Source organism: Apostichopus japonicus, chromosome 21 (assembly GCF_037975245.1).
Source record: "Apostichopus japonicus isolate 1M-3 chromosome 21, ASM3797524v1, whole genome shotgun sequence".
In the NCBI taxonomy this organism is placed as follows: domain Eukaryota; kingdom Metazoa; phylum Echinodermata; class Holothuroidea; order Aspidochirotida; family Stichopodidae; genus Apostichopus; species Apostichopus japonicus.
Window position 1 is genome coordinate 14,184,902 of NC_092581.1, and position 27,098 is coordinate 14,211,999.

The 27,098-nt window shown below is 36.9% G+C and overlaps 2 protein-coding genes across 6 annotated transcripts in view; one reads left to right on the plus strand and one right to left on the minus strand.

Annotated features, from left to right (window-relative positions):
• LOC139963048 (leucine-rich repeat serine/threonine-protein kinase 1-like) overlaps positions 1-27,098 on the plus strand; it is a 495,817-nt gene that overhangs the window by 195,748 nt on the left and 272,971 nt on the right. The gene's annotated exons all lie outside the window — the stretch shown is intronic.
• The window catches only part of LOC139963285 (sestrin-1-like), a 93,539-nt gene continuing 67,351 nt past the window's right edge, over positions 911-27,098 (minus strand). For 4 of the 5 annotated variants that reach the window (XM_071963947.1, XM_071963944.1, XM_071963945.1 and 1 more), the window contains exons 8-12: positions 23,682-23,817; positions 22,709-22,842; positions 19,760-19,869; positions 18,032-18,257; positions 911-17,241 (exon numbers count right to left, since the gene is read on the minus strand). In XM_071963947.1, coding sequence (XP_071820048.1) covers positions 17,155-17,241; positions 18,032-18,257; positions 19,760-19,869; positions 22,709-22,842; positions 23,682-23,817 — 693 coding nt within the window. In that variant the 3' untranslated portion in view covers positions 911-17,154. The remainder of the gene's footprint in view (positions 17,242-18,031; positions 18,258-19,759; positions 19,870-22,708; positions 22,843-23,681; positions 23,818-27,098) is intronic. The other variant, XR_011791538.1, reaches the window with a different exon arrangement.

Below are 27,098 nucleotides of genomic sequence, written 5' to 3' on the forward strand. Positions count from 1 at the left end.
CGAAAAACTAGGGAAAGAATATCACTAATTGTTTGAATGTTTGTTAAGTGAGAGGATGAGCCTCCAGAAACCTTACTACTATAGATACCATTATACTCACAAAGTGGAAGAACAGTTCAATACAAGTAATAAGAAAATCTTGTCAAAACTTGCTTTTCTAGTGCTAAAATATTACATCATTTGTGTTTTTCGTGTTTCCTTTAGTGGGTTGCCGTTTACTGTTGACGTGTCGGTTTCCTTTTCGTTTCTTCTCTTTCATTTTCCTGTCTGGTATTATTTTGTCTTTATTGGTTTGGCTTCTTTGATATGTTTATTTAATGTCTGTACATTGTGTGCAAGCCCAGCTCTTCGGAGGATACACAGAGAATAAGTTAACCGGAACTAATTATTATTACCGTAGTATTTTTAATATGTATTTTCCCTTACTTGTTACATTTAGTCTCTTGCTCAATATGAGAAGCAGAGAGTATCTGTCAACCCACTTGGATAGCTTAAGTCATCAGTTTGTTCTTATAGGAGGTACGATGGACTGTGAGCAATAGTAGGGCCCTGACCCTGAGGAGGAGGGGCGGGGGAAGGGAACAGCAAAGATTTAGGTGGCAATTTAAGCAATACTTAACATTGTTCACCCACCCTCCCCTGAAATCTAAATCCTCCCACCCCCCTCCCCTCTAATCTAAATCCTGATTCAGGATCCCTGCTAAGAATGATGAATATATGTGGCAAGGTAAGCAAACAATTTTCAAAACAGACACAGACATGGTTAAAAGCTCCACCATAATCTTTAGAAAGGCTTCTCCACGATAATCTTCAGAAAGCTCCATCATGGCTTTCAAAATCCTTAGCATTCAGATTTTATTCACAGTATTCAAAAACACACAGAGAGACATAACAAAGGAAAACAATCGAATTTCATTGATATCAGCAATTGTTGTTTTGTTTTTTCATTTTATTTACCACAACCACATATTATGCTTTATGCGTTACATAGGCAAAAAAAAATATAGTGATTGTTGCCATTTTTTCATATTTTTTAACTTTTTTTTATGTTTTTTTTTGGTTTCTGTGACACTCTCTGGTCGACAGATGACTAGTTTTAACTCCCCTTTTCTCTTCTTTTTCTTCATCAAAGCATGCATTACATTCGAGCATAACTCAAAACGGAAAAAAAATCTTTACAAAACAAGTTTGGACTATTTTTCATTAAAACAAGATAACAATCGGAACGTGTTGGACCATTGGCAAATTTTGCACAAAAAGGATACAAAAAAAAAAGAAAAAAAAAAGAGGAAAAAAGATAAAATAGGATATTAAGAGAAACAATTTAGTTTTAAAGCTGCATCTGAGGTCAGATGGTAGTGAATGTTTACAAGTTGCATCTGAGGTCATAGGTCATCGTTAATAAATAGATGCATGGCAGGTTACTTAAATAATTCTTGAAGTTCATCAGCTCTCTGTAACAACATAATATGCTGTCCTGTGAAGAAATTTTATCTATCAAAAATTACAACTTTTTTTTTCTTCTCAAAACTGATAGCTCCTCACAAAACACCAACCTAATACTGGTTTTAAGATAAGTTTATGTCTTCATAACAGTTGGCATCTTTAATGGTGATGTCGGCTCTCTTTCTGTATTTTGTATTACATGGTACAATCTCTCTCTACCTCAGGTCTATAGCAGATGTAAGGTTCACCCTTTGGTTTCAAAGAGAAGTGAAGAGTCACTTATTCTATGAATACGAAAAACCCTTCTTGGGGTCATCCTGCTTTAACCTTTCAAAAGATTCAATATTTAACTTACATTTGAATATGATCCGGTTACGATCGAAAAGTCTGACCAACCAACTTCTACACTTTTAAAAATATTAAATTGATCTGTGTAAATGCTGCTACAGAAATTGAAGGGGTGGGTTGGTGGAAGGGGGGGGGGTGTTCCTTTATTGACCTGAACCAGGTTTTGATGTCACTGTGGCCTTATGAGTTTAGGACATTAATTGATTTCCCCTCTCATGCCAATCCACTGTGACATAATCCTGTAATTTATGGGTTCAAAAATCTCTGTGACATATTTCCTTGTACAGATGGCCCACAGATGTCCCAGCTCTATTCTGAGTCTACCTGGTATTGACTGTCACCAGAGTCAATATCAATGACTGAAGCATTGAGGAAAGGTTATCAACTTAAAACAAGCGAATAACATGTTGTACTTCATCAAAAGGGTCAAGCTACTGCCTACAATCTATTGCTGACTGATATACCATACCAACTGTGATAGGCTTAAACATCCTCCCCCCACCACCCCCCCCCCCGCAAAAAAAATATAACTGCTTTTCTATAAATGAAATTACACTGGAGTTGTTTTATGTGTGACTCTACCGAAGCATAAATTGAAAGTTATATTGTTACTAACAGCTAATCAAATTAAAAGTATGTGTTACAACTCTCTGGTCTGGGTTGTAAAAACCGACACCCCTGTATCAGAATCTGGAAGTCCTCTCCCTGCAATTTTTTTTATCCAAAATATGACAGGTCAAATGGTGCATTTTGAGGCAAATTTAGACTACAAATTAAGCAAAGGTTGTGCTGATTGCTATAAAATAACTACTTTTGAAAGTTGGGTGAAGATAAGGGAGGGGGTGGAAATGAACGGGGTGGGGGGGGGTTGTGACATCTGATGGAATGATGAAAACCTTCTTGTGCCTTCACACAAATCACTGTATTGTCAAATTAATAATCGATTGTTGATTTGTCAATGAGTTTTGCATACAAAAATTCAAAGATTTTTTTTTCTTTTTTTTTTTCTTGACAGTCTTTAGAGGACATGCTAAATTGTTGTTAATTTGCAAATGAGTTTTGCACACAAAAATTCAAAGAATTTTTTTCTCTTTTTCTTGACAGCCTTGAGAGGAAATGCCAAATGGTTGTAAATGTAAATCAATAAATATTGGGAAAGAACAGCACTAACATTTAGCTACAACTTCGGAAGAGACCAACAAACCACGTAACGCTATTAGTCACTGCCATCTTGATTGGCTCTCAAGACTTTGAATGTTTTTTATTATGTATTTTGTTCTCTTTCTAAAAGTTGAATGCCGTTAAACACTCAAAATGCTGTAACGAATGAATTGCTTAATTTCAGAATTATAGTACAAATGTGTGCAAAACTATAAGACAGACACACACAGCATGAACAGAAGAAGAAAATCAACATAAGTCAATATGAACTCACTGCCATTCATATTTTACACGGATAAAGAAATAACTAAATCACTTTTTCAAGTCCCAGTATTTACTGTATAAAACATAAATCATCTCAACTATCTGCAAATGATCCAAATGCTACCTTAGCACCTGATATCAGATACTTATGTCAAATACAATACCAGATATCAAATACTAGATATCAAAAATAAATACCAGATATCAAACACCAATACCTGATATCAAACACCAATACCAGATATCAAACACTAATGCCAGATATCAAATACTAGATATCAAAAATAAATATCAGATATCAAACACCAATACCTGATATCAAACACTGATACCAGATATCAAACACCAATACCAGATATCAAATACCAACACCAGATATCAAACACCAATACCTGATATAAAACATCAATACAAGATATCAAATACCAATACCTGATATCAAATACTTATACCAGATATCAACACCAATATCAGATATCAAATACCAATACCAGATATCAAACACCAATACCTGATATCAAACACCAATACCAGATATCAAACACCAATACCTGATATCAAATACCAATACCTGATATCAAATACCAGATATCAAACACCAATACCTGATATCAAACACTGATACCAGATATCAAACACCAATACCTGATATCAAACACTAATGCCAGATATCAAATACCAAAACCAGATATCAAATACCAATACCGGATATCAAACACCAATACCAGATATCAAATACTAACACCATATATCAAATACCGGATATCAAACACCAATACCTGATATCAAACACCAATACCAGATATCAAATACCAAAACCAGATATCACATACCAATACCAGATATCAAACACCAATACCTGATATCAAATACCAATACCTGATATCAAATACTAATACCAGATATCAGATATCAAATACCAGATACCAAACACCAATACCTGATATCAAACACCAATACCAGATATCAAACACCAGTACCTGATATCAAACACCAATACCAGATATCAAACACCAATACCAAATACCACTATATGATATCAAATTTTCAAACCTGATATCAAATGTCAATATCTGATATCTATATCCAATACCAAAATCTGATATGTAATATTAATACCTGATATCAAATATCAATATCTGACTTTAAGCAATGATATCTTATGAATAGCTTATCAAGCTATTTGGCAACAATTTCTGCTAATTTAATTTTTTTTTTGTCCTTTCATGACTTCTTTCCATGGTGCTTATCTTGGCTTGAACATGCAGTGCAATACATGTAAAAGACTAAAGTTCATAAGGTTTTGCAAAAACTAGGCTAGTTTGCCAAATAATTGTCTTTCACATAGAAACCCCCCCCAATGTCAGGGAATTATTCAGATAGTCAGAAACCTGAAATAAAAATACTTTTGTACATTTTAGCACAATAAACTTGGGAGGCAATAGGAACTGATTCTGTAGATGTCAAGGTGTGTTACATATAATGTCCTACTACTACTACTGGCTGTATAGCACTTGGCAATCACACCTAGCACATTTGTATCAGTGAGAAGAAAAGCTCTGAATTGCGATCACAATCTATGTCTGGTTTATAATGTTTTAGAGAAAGGATAAGAAAGGCAATACTTGAATATTTTTTAATGTTACTTGCATTAATGATGTACAAAATAATCCAAACAAGTTAAAACTGAAAACAGGCGTAACATGGCAGAGCCCAGCCAATGTATTCACAACAAAATTTGATGCAATTAATTTGAACATTTTATATTATAACTTTAGCAATCGCACAAAAAACCAACACTTATTAGCATTCAAATGTCTCTGACGCTTAATTTCTCTCCAAACACGGTTGTCTCTCGTAGAAGATGTCTGAGGAGTCCAGTCGATTATAAAAGGGAGGGGGTGAGGATATATAAGGGAGGGGGTGGGGGATATACATGGGTAGTCCAGCTGATATCCACACAATATACAATGACATAATTTCATTCACAAATGTAATTTCAGCAGGTAACAACATTCCCTGAATTAGGGCTCTGAACATTGCCTTTGACTAATGAAAAAATTGTGAAAATTTTTTAAACTGTAATTAATTCAATGTACCACAGTGTTATTACATACTTCATTTTTGATGGTCATATTTATGAATTCCATCCTGTACACCATCGTATATCAACAATGTATCATTGCTGATTCGTACCAAAATAGTCGGTCGAATTTAAAAAAAAAGAAGTCGGTTTTGATGACGATTTTACAGTTTCAACTGGTTATCAGTGTTTTACTTTTATCCTCCAGAAACGAATACTTCCATTATATATCAAGGTTATGTTAAACTATCCTTGACATTCTGGCATGAAAATAGGTTGAAAAAGATCATATTATTTAACTTTATAACAATGTACTTTTTTTGGCACCGTGGGTAAATGTGGAAGCCAGTACATTTAACACACAAACTAGAGGTTTAAAAAAAAAAAGGCTTTTACAGAATGCGTATTAAGCTGTAGAAATTCATAAATATCGGATGTCGATTATGTTTGTTTGACTTCAAATTCTTAAATGATGGCGGACACCCTTTGTGTACAACATATTGTTTGACCAACCACGGCAACAGACTCTCATAACTAATCGTGGCTTGTACAAGCAATTTGTGTGGACGGACAGAAAGAAAAATGGCCTAGCCTGCTAGGTGCTGGTTTTGCTATTGGCTAATTAAAAAAAAAAGGGTGCAAATTACAGAGGTCGAGTCTGGACGGGAAAGGACGTCGAAGAAACGCCATTATCTTAGATAAAAACTGAAATCTGAACAAGGTGTGTAATTACTGTACAAAAATCATAGATGAGACATGGATCAAACAGTTTAAGACATGCATATTAGAAATGAGGAAATATTTATCACCTAATTAATTTTTTTCCTCTGGCGTACATTTTTAACGAACTTCTCCTACAACAAACAAGAAGAAGTGGAAATAGAGGCATTCTGCGAAATTCTTCCCGTTCTTATACACCCAGGGCCAGAGTAAAAATAATTTAAAACCAAAGAATTTGTCAATAAAATGGATCAGAAGGATGGATGGCAAGATTTGTTGTCAATTATTTGATAATTAACAACGAGAGCTCTTTAAAGTTTGGCAAAACTCCACAGATTGTATCGGCAGAACTAGCTTTCAAACATAGCCTCTCGTTCGGAGCATACCAGTAATTTATTTATCACGATTCCCTTTAATGTGTCCTGTTCATATGGTGGAGTTCTACACAACCGCAATACCAACGATGAAAACGTCAGTCATGAATTTGTTGACGCTGAACGGAGGATGGAAAATGTTTTGTTGTTGTTGTTGTTGTAAGTATCTACGCATAATCATTCTGTTACGTACGGAAATCTTTCACAATTGCTATCATATATTCCTAGGTAAAGGACTCCGATGAAGTATTAACGTGTTTACGAGCAGAAGGAAATAAATTAGAAAGTTCTTTTGTGACCAACTAGCCCTTGCAAATTTACAAAATTAAAGCAAGAAAACGAAACAGAATTAAAAGAAATTTTGGGGTCCGACTTCCTGGCAGATCAACCGAATCAAACATTTGACCTAGAACTATAACCAATCAGGACGAGTTTTGATACCATGTGATTTACATAACAAAAGACGACCAAATCGGGAATATGAGCAGTAAGCAAAGCCGTAAAACAAATCATAAATAAAATAAAAAGAAACGTTGTCCTGACATGAAAATGTACCCATACTGCAATACCATTTACCTCTTCTTTGGTACACTAAAAGCTCTTGATTATCCCTGAGCATATGAATGAATGATGCTTGTCATAAATGTGCACATATCATGTACATTCACAATATGGGTTATGAATATGCATGATGCGTGACATGAATATGGAAATGTCATGCATGTTCATCCCCCATTTATCGTCACCCTTGCTAGGCAACGTCGATAGGAAATGTTCTTGTCTGGTAGGGCTACATTCATAGGAAGTGAGTTCTATTTTTGTTCATGGAACAGCACTTTCTACAATTAAGTCACAGTGATGAATATGCATGATGCGTAACATGAATATGGATATGTCATGCAAATTCATGCCCCATTTATCGTCACCCTTTCTAGAGGAAGTGCGTTCTTTTTTTGTTCATGGAATGGCATTTTCTACAGGATGTATCTTTACAATTAAGCCACACTCTAATGAATATATATATGATGATTGTCATGACTATGCATAAGTATGGGTACTAATCCAACCATGGAAGCCTTTGTGAATGCTAGTCAGGACTTTTAAAACCGAGATATCCATAAAATATAAACAAACACGATTTTCATTCAATTGACCGTGGTACAATGAAATTTATCGCAGAATTGGGCTTGACCTTTCAAGAGTAGATCTTGCATGAACTTAACCTCTGACCTATGCAAATTAGATATACAAAATAATTCAATAATTTAAATTAATTCAGGAACCAATCACAATCATTTCGTTTGTTTCCAGAAACAGAGAGATGCAGATGCAGCTTGACAAGAGCACAGATTTCATAAATAATGAAGACAATTGGATAAAACAAAAATGAAGTTACGCCCTTACTACTTTTGATGTTGCTGTTGTCCAACTACATGTTCTTAACGTTAAGCGGGTGGCAAACAGCCCACCTGAAAGCGACCAAGCTCAAAACCGGCGGTCGTAACGAGGAAAGACAACTTACGACAGAGAAGCTGCTTTTAAGCTGATGCCGTTCTCACCTATCTGTACACTGGAGGAACAGAAAGTGGTCGGACCATTTTAGATACTGTGTCAAAAAGAAAAGCTTCAGCAGCTGTACGCAGGCTGAATCATTTTCAAGCATCTTATCAAACATCTTGGCAGACTCAACAGTGCCTATTGTGTGACACTGTACAGCAAACAAGGGTACATGCTTTGCAGCCTGGCCGCGGGATGCTGCAGCCCCCTGAGCATCTTATTTTTGACACAGTTTGTCTTACACTATTTTTCTGTCAATGTGAAGGCATTATCAAGGAGGTCTGTCTGACCTAAAAGCAACGATGAATCAAACTAGAATAAGAAAGCCACTAAATTGAACAAATTTATCCTAATGGAGTAACAATATCAAAGGCTGAACAATAATTAGGAAAACTCTTGGCATATCATCATGACACTGGCTCGAAAGAACCCTTTCAAACGCAAAGCAAAAGCCGTAAACATTTTCTGGTAATGTGATACATCTTTCACAATTATTCATTACAGTGTATCATCCAAAATTGGTCCCATCATTGAAAATTCGAAGAGCACTGTTTTTCGCTTCTTGAGGTCAAAGTAGACAACACAAAGACTTATGCTACATGCACACATATATATCAAACAAGGTGTGTGAAGATCTACCGTTCAAGTCATGCACCTCAATTTCTTCACACAATTTCCCAGCTGGGACAATATTCTTTATATACTGTATTTTCATGTCATGCTACAAAGCACATACAATGACAGTATGAATATCCTGTCTCTATCAGATATTGGTTAGGAACTGTTCATACTGTCAGTATGAGTGCTATGAAGCATATGTGAGGACAGTATAGAATGCTGAATGCTGCTGACACTGCTGTTCTAAGCATATTACCAAAAACCTTGTAGTAACCATGACAACTGTAGTTCCCATCACAATAGATATATTCACAACCTCTGAACTTGATCTGAAGAAAGCTTAGATCAATGTTTGTTCTATAAACGTGAAGCACATGGAAGCGCTGCGTGGTGGTATTAAGGTTCATCGACATGCACTGTAAACTCGCGAACACAACAAACGTCACAACAGTACTAAACTTATACAAGTATTGTCTTCATAGCTCTGACTACCTCACAAAGCCTTTATAATACCCTATAAAGCCTTTATACTACCTCATAAAGCCTTTATACTACCCCATAGAGCCTTCTCTCTCACACACTCAGTTGTAATAGCTGCAAAACAAACTTGCATAGATACATACTGATGCCGACTATATACTTCCTTTATGTTAATTTCCACACCGGCATTTTTCTTCACTGGTCAGATTTCAAGTGAAAAGAACTATTACATAATGATACTGTCCTCACAAAGACTCCCTCAAGAGGCAAACTCACTCCAAACAATTATAAAATGGAAACCAGATTTTGGGTGAACCTCAAAGATCACAAACATCGAGGTTTAATGAAACAAATTCTAATTCAGCAACTGTTGAACTAACATAATCAGCTCACTGAATTTCACACGGACCTCACCGTTTATATACACGTGAGGTTCACTGAAACTCACTGTTATACAGGTGTCAATGCAAACCAATGCTTCACTTTGTGAGGTTCACACAAACCTCGTTCTAGACAATCTTACAGACGTTTCGAGAGAATTTAAAATTATGTGAACATCAATTCAAAACATTTAACGGGATAAAGAGAATTCCCAACAACATCATTTGAAAACGAAAGTCGACAAAGATTATTCCTCATCAACCCTACCCAGCGGAGGCAATTGATTCACAGGAAAGATTTTTCAAAATGGTTCAAATTTCCGTTCTTTTACAACCTCCACATCTGTGACGTTGAAATATTTACGGACCTCTAACACTTCACTCTAAATGGATACATCTAATAAACCATCCTACTAAATATCGTAGAAAATCTTTCAGTACCGAATCTGCTTATCAAAACTAGATATTCTTTTGTATCCCAGAAAACATTTTGCCAAATACTGCTCCAAAATTTACCTTTATAGAAAACCTTTTATAAGGAAAAAAAAGAAGAAAAAAAGACAAGAATAAAGATGGAAAGATTTTAAGAATTTTAACAAGGAATCATAATAATAATAATAATAATTATGTCCTAATAAGGAAGTTTTAAATGCATGGTGGAAATGTTAATTACATTAAAAATACACAAAAAACACTGTACAGAAGGAGAATACCAGTCAGTATACACTGAGGAGAAGAAGAAGAAGAAAAAAATGATATGCAAGTAAAGTAAGCCTATGTACAGGTAATATATAACTTAAATATTCATATAGTCAACTTTTGATTATTTTTAAATGATACAACAAAACTGATGAGAAGAGAATGAATTGACAGCACCAGAACAGGGATGGGGAAAAAAAAAAAAAACTTGTAAATAGGCAATGCAATAATACACAAGGCACGAGCCTTACATCCAAGGGGAAACGGTAATCAAGCATTACAATTTTTTTTACATATATATATCTTTAAAGTCACCACCTCCACTGTAGGGTAGCCACTCCCCCTCCCTCCCTCCCTCCCCCTCACTCCCCAATCCATGCCCCTCCTTAAGTTGTTAAGTGTCTTCAAACAGGAACACCAACATAGAATTAATGATTAATTTATCTCATCTACAGTATAAACCTACAAAGTTATTTTGAACAGCAGGAAATTATAAGAAACCAAATGTGTCACCTGATACTACAGTGGTCCAATGGGGACATCAGAAATTACATGAGAACATTGCAAAAAAAGTTAAAATTCTGACTTATATCTTGACAGTCTGACTTTTCAGCACAATATGTCTGCTTTTCATGACAAACGTTTCACTTTGACGTAGAAACTTGAATGTCAAGATGAAAAGGATGACTTAAGCGATCTATGTAGTTTGAATATATCTGTATGTCCCTCTAAGGCCTCTGTATGATACCACCTTGGTATGGCTGAGATCTGTCCCAGGTGGGATCCGTTCAAACAGGCTGTTAAAGTATCCCCCTGTCTGACTTATAGAACCAACAGTATGGAATACAAACAAGAAACGATAGGTGTACTAAAACGTGGATGAGAATTAATTGCTGTTTGTGACAAGAGGGAATATTGAAATAATTATTCGATATGGAACCACTGATGTTATACTGGGTTCATATTCCAAGTTAGACGACTACCACTTTAAGTATGACGTGTGTGTTTCAGCTCAATAGCAGTATCTTAATATCTACAGTGTATAAATGTTATTTATCACTCCAAATATTCTCTCAACAAGCCTACCCGGTGCAACATACATAATGAAGTTCTAAAGAGTATTGTAATCATCTGTGGCATATATCAGTGAATGTAATGATTTGTGGCATATACAGATCCGTGAAATCATCTGTGGCTGGGACCAAACTAAGTCATCATCTGCAGCAAACCAGAGTATGTAATCATGGGTGGCACATACTACTCTATGTAATCTTCTCTGCCATATAGCAATGTACGTAACCATCTGAGGCAGACACCAATCCGTGTAATCATCTATGGCAAACACCAATGTATGTAATCACAAGTGGCACATACTACTCAACGTAACCATCTGTGGCATATTGCAATGTATGTAATCATCTGTGGCATATTGCAATGTATGTGATCATTTGTGACATACACTTATACTTGTGACATATAACATACCCAAACCATAACATTACATGGTTACATTCTCAATTGGCACTAAAAAGAAAGTGAACACATCTCAATACAATCATAATGTAAACTAAAGGTCTTCTGCAATCATCTTTTCATAAAATGCAGTTTCCAGACCTATATGGATTCTTCCTTAGAAGGTCAATAGTTTGCTTCCTCCTCCTTCCCCCCCACCACTCCCCCTCCCATCTCTCCCCCCCCCCGCTACAAGAGAAGACTGGACAAGCAAACTCAACATGGATGGATGGATGACTTGGAAAGAAAGCAGACCGACACACAAAATTTTGTGAGACAAGGGAAACTCAAATCTACCACTCTTGAAGAACCAGCTGCGTAGAAAAGCACTCGAGTCTCAATATATACAACAATTAACTTCCCCTTGCTCCACACAGTACAGAATAAACCTGCTAATATATATATATTGCCAAGATTTCTGTCAAATTTCATCTACGTTGTAAATTATTTTCAAGGTATTACTACTGACCACTGTAACCATGGAAACCAGACAAACAGTTCCGTTACATCACTCCTCTACCTCCTGCATTTAAAGTCAACGTCACTTATTCTTTGCCCTGAACCCGTCAGAATAAAAAACAAGTCTTGCAGACGATTTCTTTCAGAATCATAACAATCTCTTTCAATCATCTTATTATCAATCTTTCAATCTGCTTAATTGTGATAAGTTAATGGCAAAACAGTGCAAATTCATGTTGATAGGTGGGATAAACTTCACAATTTTTTTAAAAGGTAAATTCCCTTCTTTTCTGGTTTTTTTTTTAAGTCCTTTTTTACATATTTTATTATCAATCTTAATTTTTTCTCTTTTTTTTCTTTTTTTCTTTTTAACAATCACATTTTGGAATGTCTTACATAATACACTCTGACCAATGTTTTCATTTGCGCAAACATATAAAGACACTTTTCCACAAATACCTTAACTGTTATCATCAAAAGCTACTGCATCGATTCTAGCAATCGCCTCCAAAGAGAAGTATCTACTGGATTGTATGATCCTCGATTATATACACATGAGGAAACTGTGGTATCCTATCCAAACTAAAAAAGTATCATGGTACTGTGGTAGGGAAGAAAGTACTGTTGGCACAATGTAGACAATTACTGATCACAGGCGAGTCGGTTATCCTTCTGGAAAGTGGCATAAACATTTGCCAAATAATTCAATGAAGGGTGAGAGCTTTTACCGATGCTAAAGAAGTTTGTCCGACCGGTGGCTGTGGTGACCCATGGCCCTCTGAATTTATCCTGTTTAATGTTGTTAAAATGATTTCTTTGATGTTGAGGATGTGAAGGGGTAACCGACATATCTGCTCCACATCATGCGATGATGATGGTGGACATTTCGTACGTAGTGTTTCACAAGAGTAGCAGACTAAACTTTGATCGTTATGTAATGCCATCGGTCATTGTCTTTTCGTGTTATTCCACGAAAGACACGAACTTGCGATAATCACTACGGACCCTCCGAGTGAGACTAACATTAACAGTGCTGAACATATTACATGCAGACATTCAGCGACTTCTTTCATGAAATTTAGACAAAAGTCCCAGAAAGCTAAAACTACTTCTTAGAATGAACCATGACTACAAATCATTATTCATCAACTCACTTCCCTCATTTGTACCTCCAGTCCTCTCGACTTACCCTCTTAACCTTTACACAACACCCCTCCTACATTGTTACCCATTTAACCCATCTTCCCCCTCATCTCATAGGTACATAGTATACAGTGTGATGGTCTGTATCATCTGCATTACCTTAACTTATCGCATACATTTATCCTATCCTTTCTGCCATAATGCTACTGTTATACATACAAAGTGATACTGGCCTCACAATTTAGTTTTACCCGATGTCATCAAAACTGACAAGCTCCCCTCACTTCCCCCATCTTCAGTCGATTGAGTTTCTCTTTGCTTTGACAGTTTTTCTATTTCGTACCTTCCATGATTTAATCGATAGGAACATTGTCGATAATGCTGTTGTAAATTATTATTCCAAGCGACAATTTCAAGTCACAGACACTTCTCAGAGACTAAATGATTCTGTCACCAATTAAAAGGTTTAATATAACATTTATATCTTTGCCTTTTGGCTTTCGTTTTATCCCAAAACATAAATACAAATGCAAATTGGAGAGATGAATTCATGTAATTTGTGTGTGTGGTTGAGTTCATGTCATTTCTGTGTGTGGTTGAATTTGCGTTGTCTGGATGTGTTGGGTTCATCTTCTTTGCATGTGTTGTTGATTTCATGTTTTGTAATTTATTGGTGTCAACAGCTCTTGTAAGAGCTGTTAGAAGTTCATATTTATGTTGATACATACTTTTCAATCCATTCCAGTTTATATATCCCTACCATATGAGATTGACAAACTAACACCCAGTGAACCATCCAGTCTTCTTTAAGAATTCATGAAAACTCTTTAATCAGCTCAAGATGGCCTCATGTATAACATTAATAAAATAATTTGTAATAAAGTACTAAAAAAATATAAAAGAGACTAAAGAATCAAATCAGCCTTTAAATGAACATTTCAGCAAACAAACTCGTCACATTTCTTCATCCATCCTCCAGGATCGTCACTAAATGGCAAAGAAATGCCTCTTGTCTCTTCTCCATATTGCTGAAAGATCTTTAAAGACAATTTCTACCAAAGATTATAGAACATCCAGGAAAGATTAAACAACTGAATAGAATAGAATGGACTCTAGCCAAATAATACCTGGAAAAGTTCTTCATTCCAAAACAATTCTATTTGTAACAATAGGATAGAACAATACTGAATCCAGGCTAGAAGAACATTACTGTTCATTTCATATCCAGCTAAAGAACAAAGGATATGTGTGCTGAACAAACCGTTCAGAGGTGCTAGACAATTCTCCACCAAAGTCACTCTTTAATATCACTGCTGTATGAAGGACGATGACTGTGCATGGCTAATTACTACAATTACATAATAATCCCTTCCGAGAAGGACACTTCCTTCATCTTAAAACACAAGAACGATTTAATCAAGACTTTATCGATAAAGTAAATACCCAAATATTTAAGACATACTAGCCAGAGAATCTGTCCATCACCGCAACAGCTGAACAAAAGGCAACTAACCGAGGGGAATGATTAAAAAGTAAGACGATAAAAACACAAATTAATTAGGAGCTAAACTGTAACAATTTTTGTTACAATAACGTTGTCATTTTCATGCCCATGCATTCAGCTACTTCCTTTCTTAGTAGTTTTTATTATATACCGCAGACATTTCAGTTAAATAATAACGGCCAGTTGACACCATGCTGTACTACTGGAACAGATCTTCACTGTACAGTGCATACTGAAAACTGAATTTATGTAAACTATGCTGTTTTAATGACCCTCCCTTGACTAATTTCACGCACACCCTTCCCTACAAACTCCTATTAACATAGATAAACACCAATTCAAATCCAGTGGGATTTTAGTTGCCAATGCAATGAATATTGAATAGTATTTTGCTTAATTACAATTAATTACAGATCTCTCGTCGTTTTTCTTCCTTTCTATTTCTTTTTTTATTGTTTTTGGTTTTTTTAGCTTTCTTTCTGTTTTCAGGAATAATCAGCAACTTCTTGCTGCTCTCTTGAGTTCCCAATTTTTTTTTTGTATTATTATTAAACCTGCTACTTCATAGCAGCTGTTGGAAACTTTGACGGAGAGAAACAGCTGTGAGTGCACTGAACCTATCACCAAAGCAGCTACTAATGAGAGGTTTTCTAGAAGTTTCTGTGGATTATCTTTGTAATGGAAAGATTGTCAGTGAATTATGAAAACAGATATATCTGCACAAGTATGCAGTGTATGATTTCCTATAATCTAATAGTCTATAAGACTAAGTTTGGCAATCTTCACAGCCAGGTCCAACCGCATTTGTTTATATAATGACTATTACTGGATAGACATTAATTAATCCGACCAACGAGGAAACTGCACACTGATATAAAACAGTGTTTTATGGTCCTGTTGCAATAACCGTCCCTCAATTCCATTTAAAACGGGACACGTTTACTGCTGTGTCATTCCCAACATAACAGTAGTTATCAGAATACGTCATGTGATCCTCATGTGTGAAGAATTACTGCAGATCTTAACTCCTGCATAATCATCTGTGGTCTCTACATTTACTACCTATTCGTGACATAGGGGGGTGACAGTAGAATTATATGTCGTACTCAGCTTGGCTGCATGATACGGCAAGCCCCATCATCTTCCTACTTCTGACATGGTACTTAAAATAATACTAATACTTTTGAGAATTCCAACCTAAATAGTGTTTTGTGCTTTGATTTATCTAATGCCAACACTGAGGAATCAGCTGTGAATTGGTGTCACATGGCAAAATGCATGTCACCAAGTGCAGCTGCTGTTTGATATGTAAATGCAAATCTACAGTGCATTTCGGGAGGACAATTTAGAGACATAAAATTATAGACTTTTTGCACACTATGACTCCAAAGTAGATATCTGAGATGATTAACAATAACACATATTTAAATAAATATGTATATTCACAAGAAAGGCGGCCCATTCTAGAATCATAACTAGGATATTCGCACGATGCGAAACTTGATTCAAATCTATGCAAAATGTCCGCTACAGTGTTATGTCCAATACGGCGTATGGATATATTTAACTTTGTGCTGCTTGCTTATGTCATGAATATTCAACACCTCTAATACGTCCTGTTCTAATTATTAAAGGTGGTGGAGGAGGTTTAACAGCATTGTATAATAATTTGATCTAAAAGATTTCTTAAATATTACATCAACCTCAACATTTTTTTTAAATTTTTTGTTGCTGTTATTTGTATGCAATAAAAGTTTTGAATTTAAAGAAAGTTTAAGAAGCAGGTAGTACTACTTTGGATAATTTTGAGTTCAACTTGAATGCATTTCTCCTTGGAATATTTGGCAGCAACAGTTTCTCTCAAATTACCTCAAAGAATTACTTCTAATCCGTCCACCTAACTTCCATACCAATATGAAATTGGAAACCCACAGTCACTTTTTGGCTAGTCATGCAACCGATTTCAAAAGATAACAAACTAATTATATATTTTTAAATCACTTTCACTCCCTCAAAAAAAAAAAAAATCAAAAACAGAATTGTAGGACCACCCTTGGTACAAAAAAAAAGGTGCGTCTAAAAACAATTGGTACCGTCTCAATGCCCATGAAAAGAATAATAGCTTTTTCCACTCAAACGTCTGTCAGCGCCGAGAGCAATGTTTCTAAGAGGCCGCTCCAATCACAGCGCCTTCGTGCATAGAATCTGTTAACTAGGGATGCAACTTCAAGGAGACTGTACGCTTGGTGACTCGCGAAGAGGAGGAGGAGGAGGAGGAGGAGAATGGTGACGACGACGACGACAACAAACTCGATCCAAACACTCCTGCAAAAGCACCGAGGAAGCACACACACAAGTGCAGAGGAGGACTTCTAAATTGACAAGCAAGATTAATAACGGAAGACGTCACTTCATGTACTCCATGATGGCTCGTAGAACGTAGAGGAGACCGGCTTGCATACGAGCTTCTAGCACCATGAGATTGACATGGACCTGATATAGAGTAAACATACAACAAAAAAATATATATATATATATAGAGATATATAAAACAGCCAAAAATATGATGCTTCTTGGAGCAATCTCTAAACAAATGAACACAAAGAAAGAAAAAAGTTCTTTCCTCCCCTCATCCCCACCCCAGCAATAAAAGAAGAAATGATTGAAAAAACTGAAACAAGAACGGAAAGAAGTGATCGTTTTGTTTCTCTTTAGATCAATGACATTGTGAGGTGTGGCGGCTTTTGGAAATCTTAGAGAGGAGAAGTAATCTTTGAATAAGATCTATCAAATCTTTTATGACAAAATAAACATAGTGGTGTGAATATGGTATCCATTCTAGCATGATCAATGAGATCTTACGGCGAATACGATTCAACTTTTTACATATCCCACTTGAATAAATCCACTCAACCTGGGGCAACATCTCCCACTTAAAGCCCATTAAACCCGGGCAACATCACCCACTTAAATCCCATTCAACCCCGTAAGAAGAACAATATCTCACATATAAAACCCATTCCATCTGTAAGTGGAGCAACATCTCCCACTTAAAACCCATCCAACCTGTAAGTGGAGCAACATCTCCCACTTAAAACCCATCCAACCTGTAAGTGGGGCAACATCTCCCATTTCACTAAACCCATTCCACCTATATAAGTGTGTCAACATAATTTTACTAATCCCATGCAACTGGAAGTTGGGGGCAGGGGGACCATCGCCCACGTTTCTATACACCCCTTCCTCCACATGTAACCAGTATGAAGACAACTCTCTCTCTGACCTTCTCTGAATCTTTGAAGTCTTTCCAGAAGTGGCTGTAGTCTTTGTAGGTGGTCATCTCGGGGAAGCAGCAGACGGATTTGATGTATGTCTTCAAGCTACGGTCCAGCAGCAGGTTGACCTCTGAGTAGTCGTAGTCGTCGTGTCTAATGCCGAACAAGGCGTGGACGTAATTCCAGATCGCTCTCCTCAGGAGAGATGTGTCCACCATTGTGTTTTGACCCATGCTAGAGGGGGGAAGAAAAATCATCAAAAGATGATGACTTGGGAGTCTCTTCCGGAACATGAAGGCTATGTGTGAGTTGTACATTGCTAATGAGCGAAGCCAACCCCCCCCCTCCCCCCCAAAAAAAACCCTCAACTTTTCAAGTTACTACAAAAGTTTCCTAGATCATTACTAGACAGTAACCAATGAACAGAACAATGGATTTTGTGTGATGAGTCATCAGTAATTATTTTAATTATTGATTATTCTCGCTTATTAAGTTGCTTGATCATATTTGATCATTGAAATATGACTGTCACAGGTTAATTATTGTTCAAGCATGTGACGAATAGACAGCTTTTACCATATTGCTGAAAGCACTTTCTCTTTTATGTTTAGGACCAGTCAACAAAAAGAGGCCTGGTCAGGTCATAAGGTCAAACACAGATGTGGACTTATAATCTAGTGATAACCATCTTGAATTATTCTCCACCAAAACATGCTCCATTGCTCCCTCATTGTTTTCATTTAAGTTTAAGTCTAGCATTTCCAAGGGTTGGGAAGCCAACTGAAATTTCACCAAGGTCTGTGTCTAAATTGCCTGTTAATCAACTATTCTTATTCAAATTTGTCCACCTTTAGATCTGTCAAAGGAGCAGAAAGTGGTGTTACTGTCAATAAAGGAAGACCTAGTACGAATCAGCAGAGAGAGGCTATGGATGCAACGCCTTCGCACCATTCAACCTCATGGGCTCAATATTCAGGAAGGACATGACTAACTTTTCTTCTGTCACCTCCTCCTTCTCCCCTTGTTCCCCCCCCCCCTCTCTTCCACTCCTTTTTCTCCACACCTTTCTGTCTTTGTCCTTCTCCAGTTTATTCCCTACCCCCTTCCCTTAATCCTCTCTTTGTCCCTCCAATGTTTATCTCCTACCTCTCCTCTTCCCCTGTTGGTTTCTTTCTTTCTTCTCTCCATCCCTTGTCTACTAATCCCCTTACATCTATCTCTTTGTGTTCACCATGCTCATTAACCTGTCTGTATTCTGTTACTGTTTTTATTCCTTCTGTTACTGCTACTTGTCATTTAGCCTTTGAAGAAGATCCTGCTAGGATCGAAACGTCAGGCCAACTTACTTTTACACAATAAAGGAAGAAGGTTGTAACTAAAGTTTTAGCATATTGCAGAACGTCTGTAAACTTAGAAAAGGTCAAAACATCAGCTTCAGGTATTATTTTACTTTGACAACCTTTGATAAAAACATATGAAAAATATTTTGTCCAAAAAAAATAACTTTCCAGTCAAATAAAAACGGATATGCTATAAAGAGATAATCCTCCTGGTTGGGATTATCTTTTTGCAACCACATGTTGTCGTTGTACAATGGAACAGCTTTTAATGGGGTACTGATGGTGAGTCAATACTCCCCCTTGGCCTACTCGTCGGTTTTCAAGGGTGCCTTTTAATATTTACATAATGCAGACAAAATGCATTGAAACTGGTGAGGAGTCCAGTGATAAACTTACGTATTATAAGTTAGATTGGAGGTCAGCGATAGTTTACCATCCAATAATGAAGCAATGTCTGGATAGTATCTGTTGACCAATGAGAAACCGTGTTCTTCCCACGAGTAATCCTATTGGACGAGAAAGGAAAAAGTTATGTTATGAAAATTGTGATGGAACCTAGAGGTTCAAATGGCATTTGCGGTCACTCACATTAATCTTTCAGAAAGTTTGGTCAGAAACAGAAGGGAGACTTCCTTTCAGAAAGCTGGAGTAAGAAGATTCTTATTTGAAATGTATTTTTGAGTCAGAGCTATGTTGACAGATAGCGAGACATGATAGCATTTTATTATCCATTAATCTGGATATAAATTTTTCCAACATAAATCAAAACAAATGACCCCATTACTATTGATTCTCCCCCCCCCCCTGATATCTTCAAGGGCAAAGACACGGTTAAAGCAATAAACACAGGCAATACATGTAAAAGGAGTACTGAAAAGGTTTTACATTGTTGTTATAACATGAAGGAAGCAATATATAGCAAAGAATTGTAAGATAGGAAGAGGGAAAATCAAAAAATCAAGGATATTATTTTAATTCCAGTGTTTGTGAGAGAATGTTATATTTCAGTAGATGTTGTTGATGGTGACCTAAAAATTGGCAGATACCTCTTAATAACCGGTGGTGACACTACATTGAAAGACGAAAACCTACAAAAAGTCGCTGTCATCAAATTTCACTTTGCAAAAGACGGTGTTGGTGTTCGCATAGATCTCGTTACCAGCAAACTGGACAAATTAAATTCAAATTTTCACTTCTTGCAGGTCTTGGAATAACTAAGATCATATTTAAAATTACAAACAAATTTCAAGCAACTTTTTATGAAAAGTCTGTTAACTATTGTTAATGAGATGTACAATATGATCTAGCACCGAACTACAACACACACGTACATGCGCAGTGACAGTATGAACTCTTTTTCATTCAATCTGTAAGGCACTGTGTGAAAACAGAAAAGCTGTAGCAGCTGCAAAATCCCCTGCAGCAAGGCTGAATCAATGTACACAATTGAGTATATCTTTGCAGACCCAGCAGTGACAGATGTGAAACTTTTCAAAGGTTTAAATAATCTATCCTTCGCAGCCTGGCTGCAGGATGCTGCAGACCCCTGGGATCAAAAATAGATGGCAGGTTGTCATCAATCATGGCAGGTTAGTTATTAATACTCTCCGTACCTGCTAAATAACACATGTTTAATGTTCATTAACTCAACAATCTGGCTACCATCACCCAATTTTTTTTTCTTTTTTTCAGAGAAATTGACAATCATTTTGAATCAAAACATCCATTTCTCATGAATACTGTGTGTTTTCTTTCATTATCGTAACATAAATCGTGCATTAACCACCACATGTCAATATCTGATCTCTCATTCAGAAAGTCTCTGCCCTTAAATTTTACACTTTTCTGAGAAACTCAATCTATAAATGTCAAGATATCCCTGCCATTAACACTCATGTCTTTACTCTCATCTTGATTAACCGAATCCGGCGTTAATCAATCAAGTCAAGAATAATATTTCATTCAAAGGTTCACTTTTGACGCATCAATATATCCCTGACATGAATATTCACGAGGTTTTCCAGAGGGTGATCCTTTCATATCATCATTCAAACTTAATACTTAACTCTTTTGATTTTATTACTGCCATAACAAATATTCTGTTAACCATGTCTTGATTGAGTTTTATTTATATTTTTTTATTTCTTGACTTTTAAATTATTTAAATTTTAAAATTATTTAATTTTATTGCTTGTCAAGTAATCCTATAAACAAAAATGGGCACATTTTGCTGAAGATACTTTATCTCAGAAAAATTAGATTAAACTTCTTTGTATTCCTCTTCTTGCAATAATTTCAAACAATATGAAGCATGGGACAGATCACATTTGACGATACTTGATACACAGATTCAGACATTAATGTGCATTGGGAACATAGTTACGACCTGCGGGTGATGTGGTGTAATCAAGTTATCAAAGAGCAGAGTACAAAAGGCGTGGTGGAGACAGACAATAAGCTTGAGACAAACGTTCCACAAACTGTCTGAGATTTGAAGACTTTGTGTCCAGGCCAGATCCCAATTGCAGATCTCAACGCTACAACTGACAGTTGGATTACCGAGTGTGGCAGGATTCAAGTACAGTGTAACGAAATGTAATTGAACCATCAAGCCACACAACTGGAAGTGGAGAGGCACCATAAATGAGAGTAACATGTAGGGGGCACCGAGTGAGGGTAATGCCAACTGGTGCCAGTTGTAACAGTACAAATACTGAGTGTGAAGCCATGTTGTCGGCATGGGGTTCAGTGACCAGCCATAGGGTGGGGGTGGGGTGAAGGGGGGGGCAGAGTCTCCTGACGACTTGCGGTTTACATCATTTCCAGATATTATATCAGCTTCAAATGAGCGGAATATTTTGGTAGGTGGTGGGAAGTAAATTACAATCAGTAGAAGTAAAAATGCTGTGTATCTTCCAGCTTAAGTTCTTTTTTGGGACATGGCAAATTTCTTGTTGGTGGTGAACACCAGGTGGGCCAAACAATTGGAGGGGATGGTGGAGGGGCACATGCCACCCTTGGTGACACTACTGACCATCAGTTGTAACGTAGCAACTATCAACAAGGTTCAATAAACTTTCTACAATTTGATGACTTTGGGTGTCAATGCTGAATCCCAGATGTATAATTCAACAACTCCATCTGATGGTCAGACACTGTACCCCTCCCTCCTGTACAGTGTAATGATATGCGATCATATGTGTAATGATATGCGATTCCAACCCCATTTGATGGTCAGACACTGTGCCCTCCCTCCTGTACAGTGTAATGATATGCAATTCCAACCAATAGCTGTCTCGGGTCATTTAATGGTACGCTGTATAAACTACCAGTCTGATCACATACCTGGGCTCTGAATGTCGGTAATTTGGACTCTTCCCCTCTCTTGGCAAAATCTTTGTACTTGAATTCTGGATCTCGTAGATAGTTGGACAGGTCGGACTTGTCTCCACAGCACTGCTCCTCTCCTTTTGGAGCCACTGTAATTGGAATAAAATGGAAAGAAATGCTCTCATTTTTATCTTTATTCAAAAATTCAAATTTATGCCAAAAAAATTTCACTCATAGGAAGTGGTAGAGCCCTTTTCAATGTTGATTGGATTTGCTATATAAACTAGCTTAACAGTGATAGAAATTGCCAGGCATCATCTCAAGATCTTGCTACATCAGCAAAATCTGGCAAACGCAATGACCAATTTGAATTGACTTTGATTTGACTGGCAACCTCCATTTTCAGTCTTTGAAGAGCCCGTTGGTAAAGAGAGATGTTTTCAAAACCTTACAAATGTTATTTTCTCAGACCCAAATGATTTGATTACGACTAGAGCAATTCGTCCGGAAAGAAAGAGTGAAATGACATCAAATCCTGACAACAAATTACAAAGTGAACCTCAATTTGATTGGCAACATTTTTAATTTTCAATCTTTGGAGAAATCTTTCGGTAAGAGAGAAAGCTTTCTCACAATCATCAACATTTTGTTTTTTTCCCTGATGCCAATCATTTTTACTGCAACTGCGCCGAATCCATGGGACCGAAAAGTGACATCACATGGAACCCTGGAAAGAAAACAGTTACCAATTTTTGAACCTCAAGTTCTAAATTTTCAACCCCTGGGAGAACACCTCAGAAAGAGTAGAGCTCATTTAAAACCTTAAAGGATCATATGTTCTCGGACACCGATAATTCTTATTATATACGTTGCCGATTCCAGCGGACCAAAGAGTGACATGAGAACGTCGACCTGTGCCGTTCCTCAACGACCAGAAACAAGTCTCGAATCTCCTGTCCTCCATCAATCGATGTTCTCCTTAACTTACATTCCAGGCTCTGCCTCTCGACTTTCTCGAACTGCTTGATGTGTTCCTCCTGAGAGTCCTCTGCATCACTCTGCTCTGTTAGCTGCTTCATCCGTTTCATCAAGGTTTCAACATCTGCACTGGCTCCCTCCAACTCCTGACAAGAGAACGGGCGAGAGAGAGAAAGAAAGATGAGACATTGACAGCAGAAAAATCAACCTGCTTTCCCAAGAGTGCTCTTTTACATTTCTTCATAACAAGTATCTTCCTTTTTTGCTACTTTTCTTCCGCCAGCTCGATGGAAAAAAGAAGGACAGAAGAAGAAGAAAATGGAAAAGGAAAAAAAAATAAAGAGATGAATAAAAATACATGAAATGCCCAGATAAAATTCATATCAATTTCAGCAAGCTAAAATTCCAACACTGACTTAGAAAAGGAGAATAAATTTAAGATGAGAGCGAAAGGAGGGTGTCACAATCGTTTGTGATTGGAGTTTCAATTGCATACTGCTGCCAGAGAGTGTAATCATCTAAGGTTTGCCTCTCAGAGGTGAAGTTTCGGAGCTTACAGGAGTCTTGAGAACAAATAGTGAGTCAGTACATGGAGTAACTTATAACTACGGGAAATAAAAACTGCATATAGTGGACACTGTTTCAGAAGATGTATTCAGGAGCTTGGTGCCAGTTGAACCAGAGAAAATGAAACAAAAATGTTCATCATGTACAATTATCAGGGGTGATCCAGGAAGGGCCATGGGGCTGAGTACCCCCCCCCGGTCTGCCCACCCCTTCTCGTTCGCCTTGCAATTTAGCTGTTTAAGCATAGTTGTGATTATAACACTGTACTGTACATAAAATAGCACTTTTTGCATGCTCCCACATTCCCACCTATTTACTGAATGTTTTCATATCAACATGCTTAGTTTCGCTACCAATTTCAGTAACTACCAACACCTTGGCTCCCCTCCATCCACTCCCCCCCCCCCCTTTCAAACTTTCTGGATCCACCATTACTGAGCATTAAGACCTGCTATTATACTTGTGTAGGGACACATATCATGTTGCATACTCATTCAACTACTTACAGCTAGACAGTGAGATACCATTTCAGACAAATCTTAATTAGTTTATCATTTTAACTAATAACAAAATTACCTATCTATCAGGTTTTTAATAGCTACTTTCAGTGGTTAACGTCACATATGTTTTGCCAAATATAGTATTTATAACTTATAATGCGAATGACAGATGTAAATATACAGAATATTACATATAACAGAAATATACATATAACAAATAGGTATGCATAACCATCATCAAACATCAAACAGATGAGAAACAGATGAGAAATCAATACATCCAGGTATTAATGCCATCTAAGGTCTGTTCAAGGAAATGTTTGTAACATGATTGCTTTGACCCATGCCCCAGAAAATGTCATTACATGTATAAGGAAATTTGTATGTTTACCACTACCATACACAAAGGAATGACAACCAGTACAGAGAGAGGATATCCCTGACATACTTTAACATGAACAAGAATAATTTTATTCCTACAAAACATCTACAAGTAAAGGTAACTTAGGGTTGACATGAAAGATCTTAAAATATATGATTTGTTTTCTCAAAAGAGTTTTCTTCATTTTATGTAACTTCTAACCAATGTTGTTTCCAAACATTGAAACCTTTGAATTAAATGTCTACATCAGCAAATCAATGGTTTTTAATATTGAGGATTTATAAAGCGCAGACATACTGTATCCTCCTATAACGGTGCTCAAGGCGCATCACAATATTACCCTGGTCAACTATAACCTGTCAAACATAGAGACAATCCCTCCACATGGCAGCAGCTAAACAGCGCTCAGTGGACAGTTTATCTCACAGGTCCCCATTTATACACCTGGATGTTGATGTAAGCTGATGAGGATATTGTTGCAGGAAAAGGAAAGAGGTAACTGTACATAGGGAAGTAAGGCTTGGATAACTCAGTCGGTCAAAGACATGACTTGTCTTACTGAGGTCAGTCGATCAAATCCCATTTTAAGCTGATTGATTTAATTTGCTCTTTTAAAAGTTGTTATTAATAGCAATGTAGTGTTGGATTACAACCCTTTGAGAATACATTTATCTTGGCACCAAACATCATTGTTACTGAACATACCTTATTGTTACCAAACACCATACCTTAGTGTGATGTCATAATTACTTAGGACCATACCTTATTGTTACCTAGCATTTTACCTTGTTGCTACCTGACATCTGACTTATTGATACCTAGCATGATACCATATTGCCAACTAACACCATACCTTAATGTAACCTAGTACCATACCTTATTGGTACCTAGCACCATACCTAATTGTTACCTAACAGGCTAGCACCATTCCTTATTGTTACCTAGCAGGCTAGCACCATACCTTATTGTTACCTAGCAGGCTAGCACCATACCTTATTGTTACCTAACACCATACCTTATATTGTTACCTAGCAGGCTAGCACCATACCTTATTGTTACCTAGCAGGCTAGCACCATACCTTATTGTTACCTAATACCATACCTTATTGTTACCTAACACCATACCTTATTGTTACCTAGCACCATACCTAATTGTTACCTAGCAGGCTAGCACCATACCTTGTTACCCAGCAGGCTAGCACCATACCTTATTGTTACCTAACACCATACCTTATTGTTACCTAACACCATACCTTATTGTTACCTAACACCATACCTTATTGGTACCTAGCACCATACCTAATTGTTACCTAGCAGGCTAGCACCATACCTTGTTACCCAGCAGGCTAGCACCATACCTTATTGTTACCTAACACCATACCTTATTGTTACCTAACACCATACCTTATTGTTACCTAACACCATACCTTATTGTTACCTAACACCATACCTTATTGGTACCTAGCACCATACCTAATTGTTACCTAGCAGGCTAGCACCATACCTTGTTACCCAGCAGGCTAGCACCATACCTTAATTTTACCTAGCAGGCTAGCACCATACCTTAATTTTACCTAGCAAGCTAGCACCATACCTTATTGTTACCTAGCAGGCTAGCACCATACCTTACTGTTACCTAGCAGGCTAGCACCATACCTTATTGTTACCCAGCAGGCTAGCACCATACCTTATTGTTACCTAGCAGGCTAGCACCATACCTTACTGTTACCCAGCAGGCTATCACCATACCTTATTGTTACCTAGCAGGCTAGCACCATACCTTATTGTAACCTAACACCATACCTTATTATCTTACCCATACCCTATTGTTACCAAGTCCCATACCTTATCATACCTACACCATTCACCTGTTACAAGAAGGATTGTGACTGTATGATGGCATATGGTAAACTTGCAGTAGTAAGGGCAATAATATTCATTTAAGAATTAAAATGTTAATGACAATCTTGCTGACTTT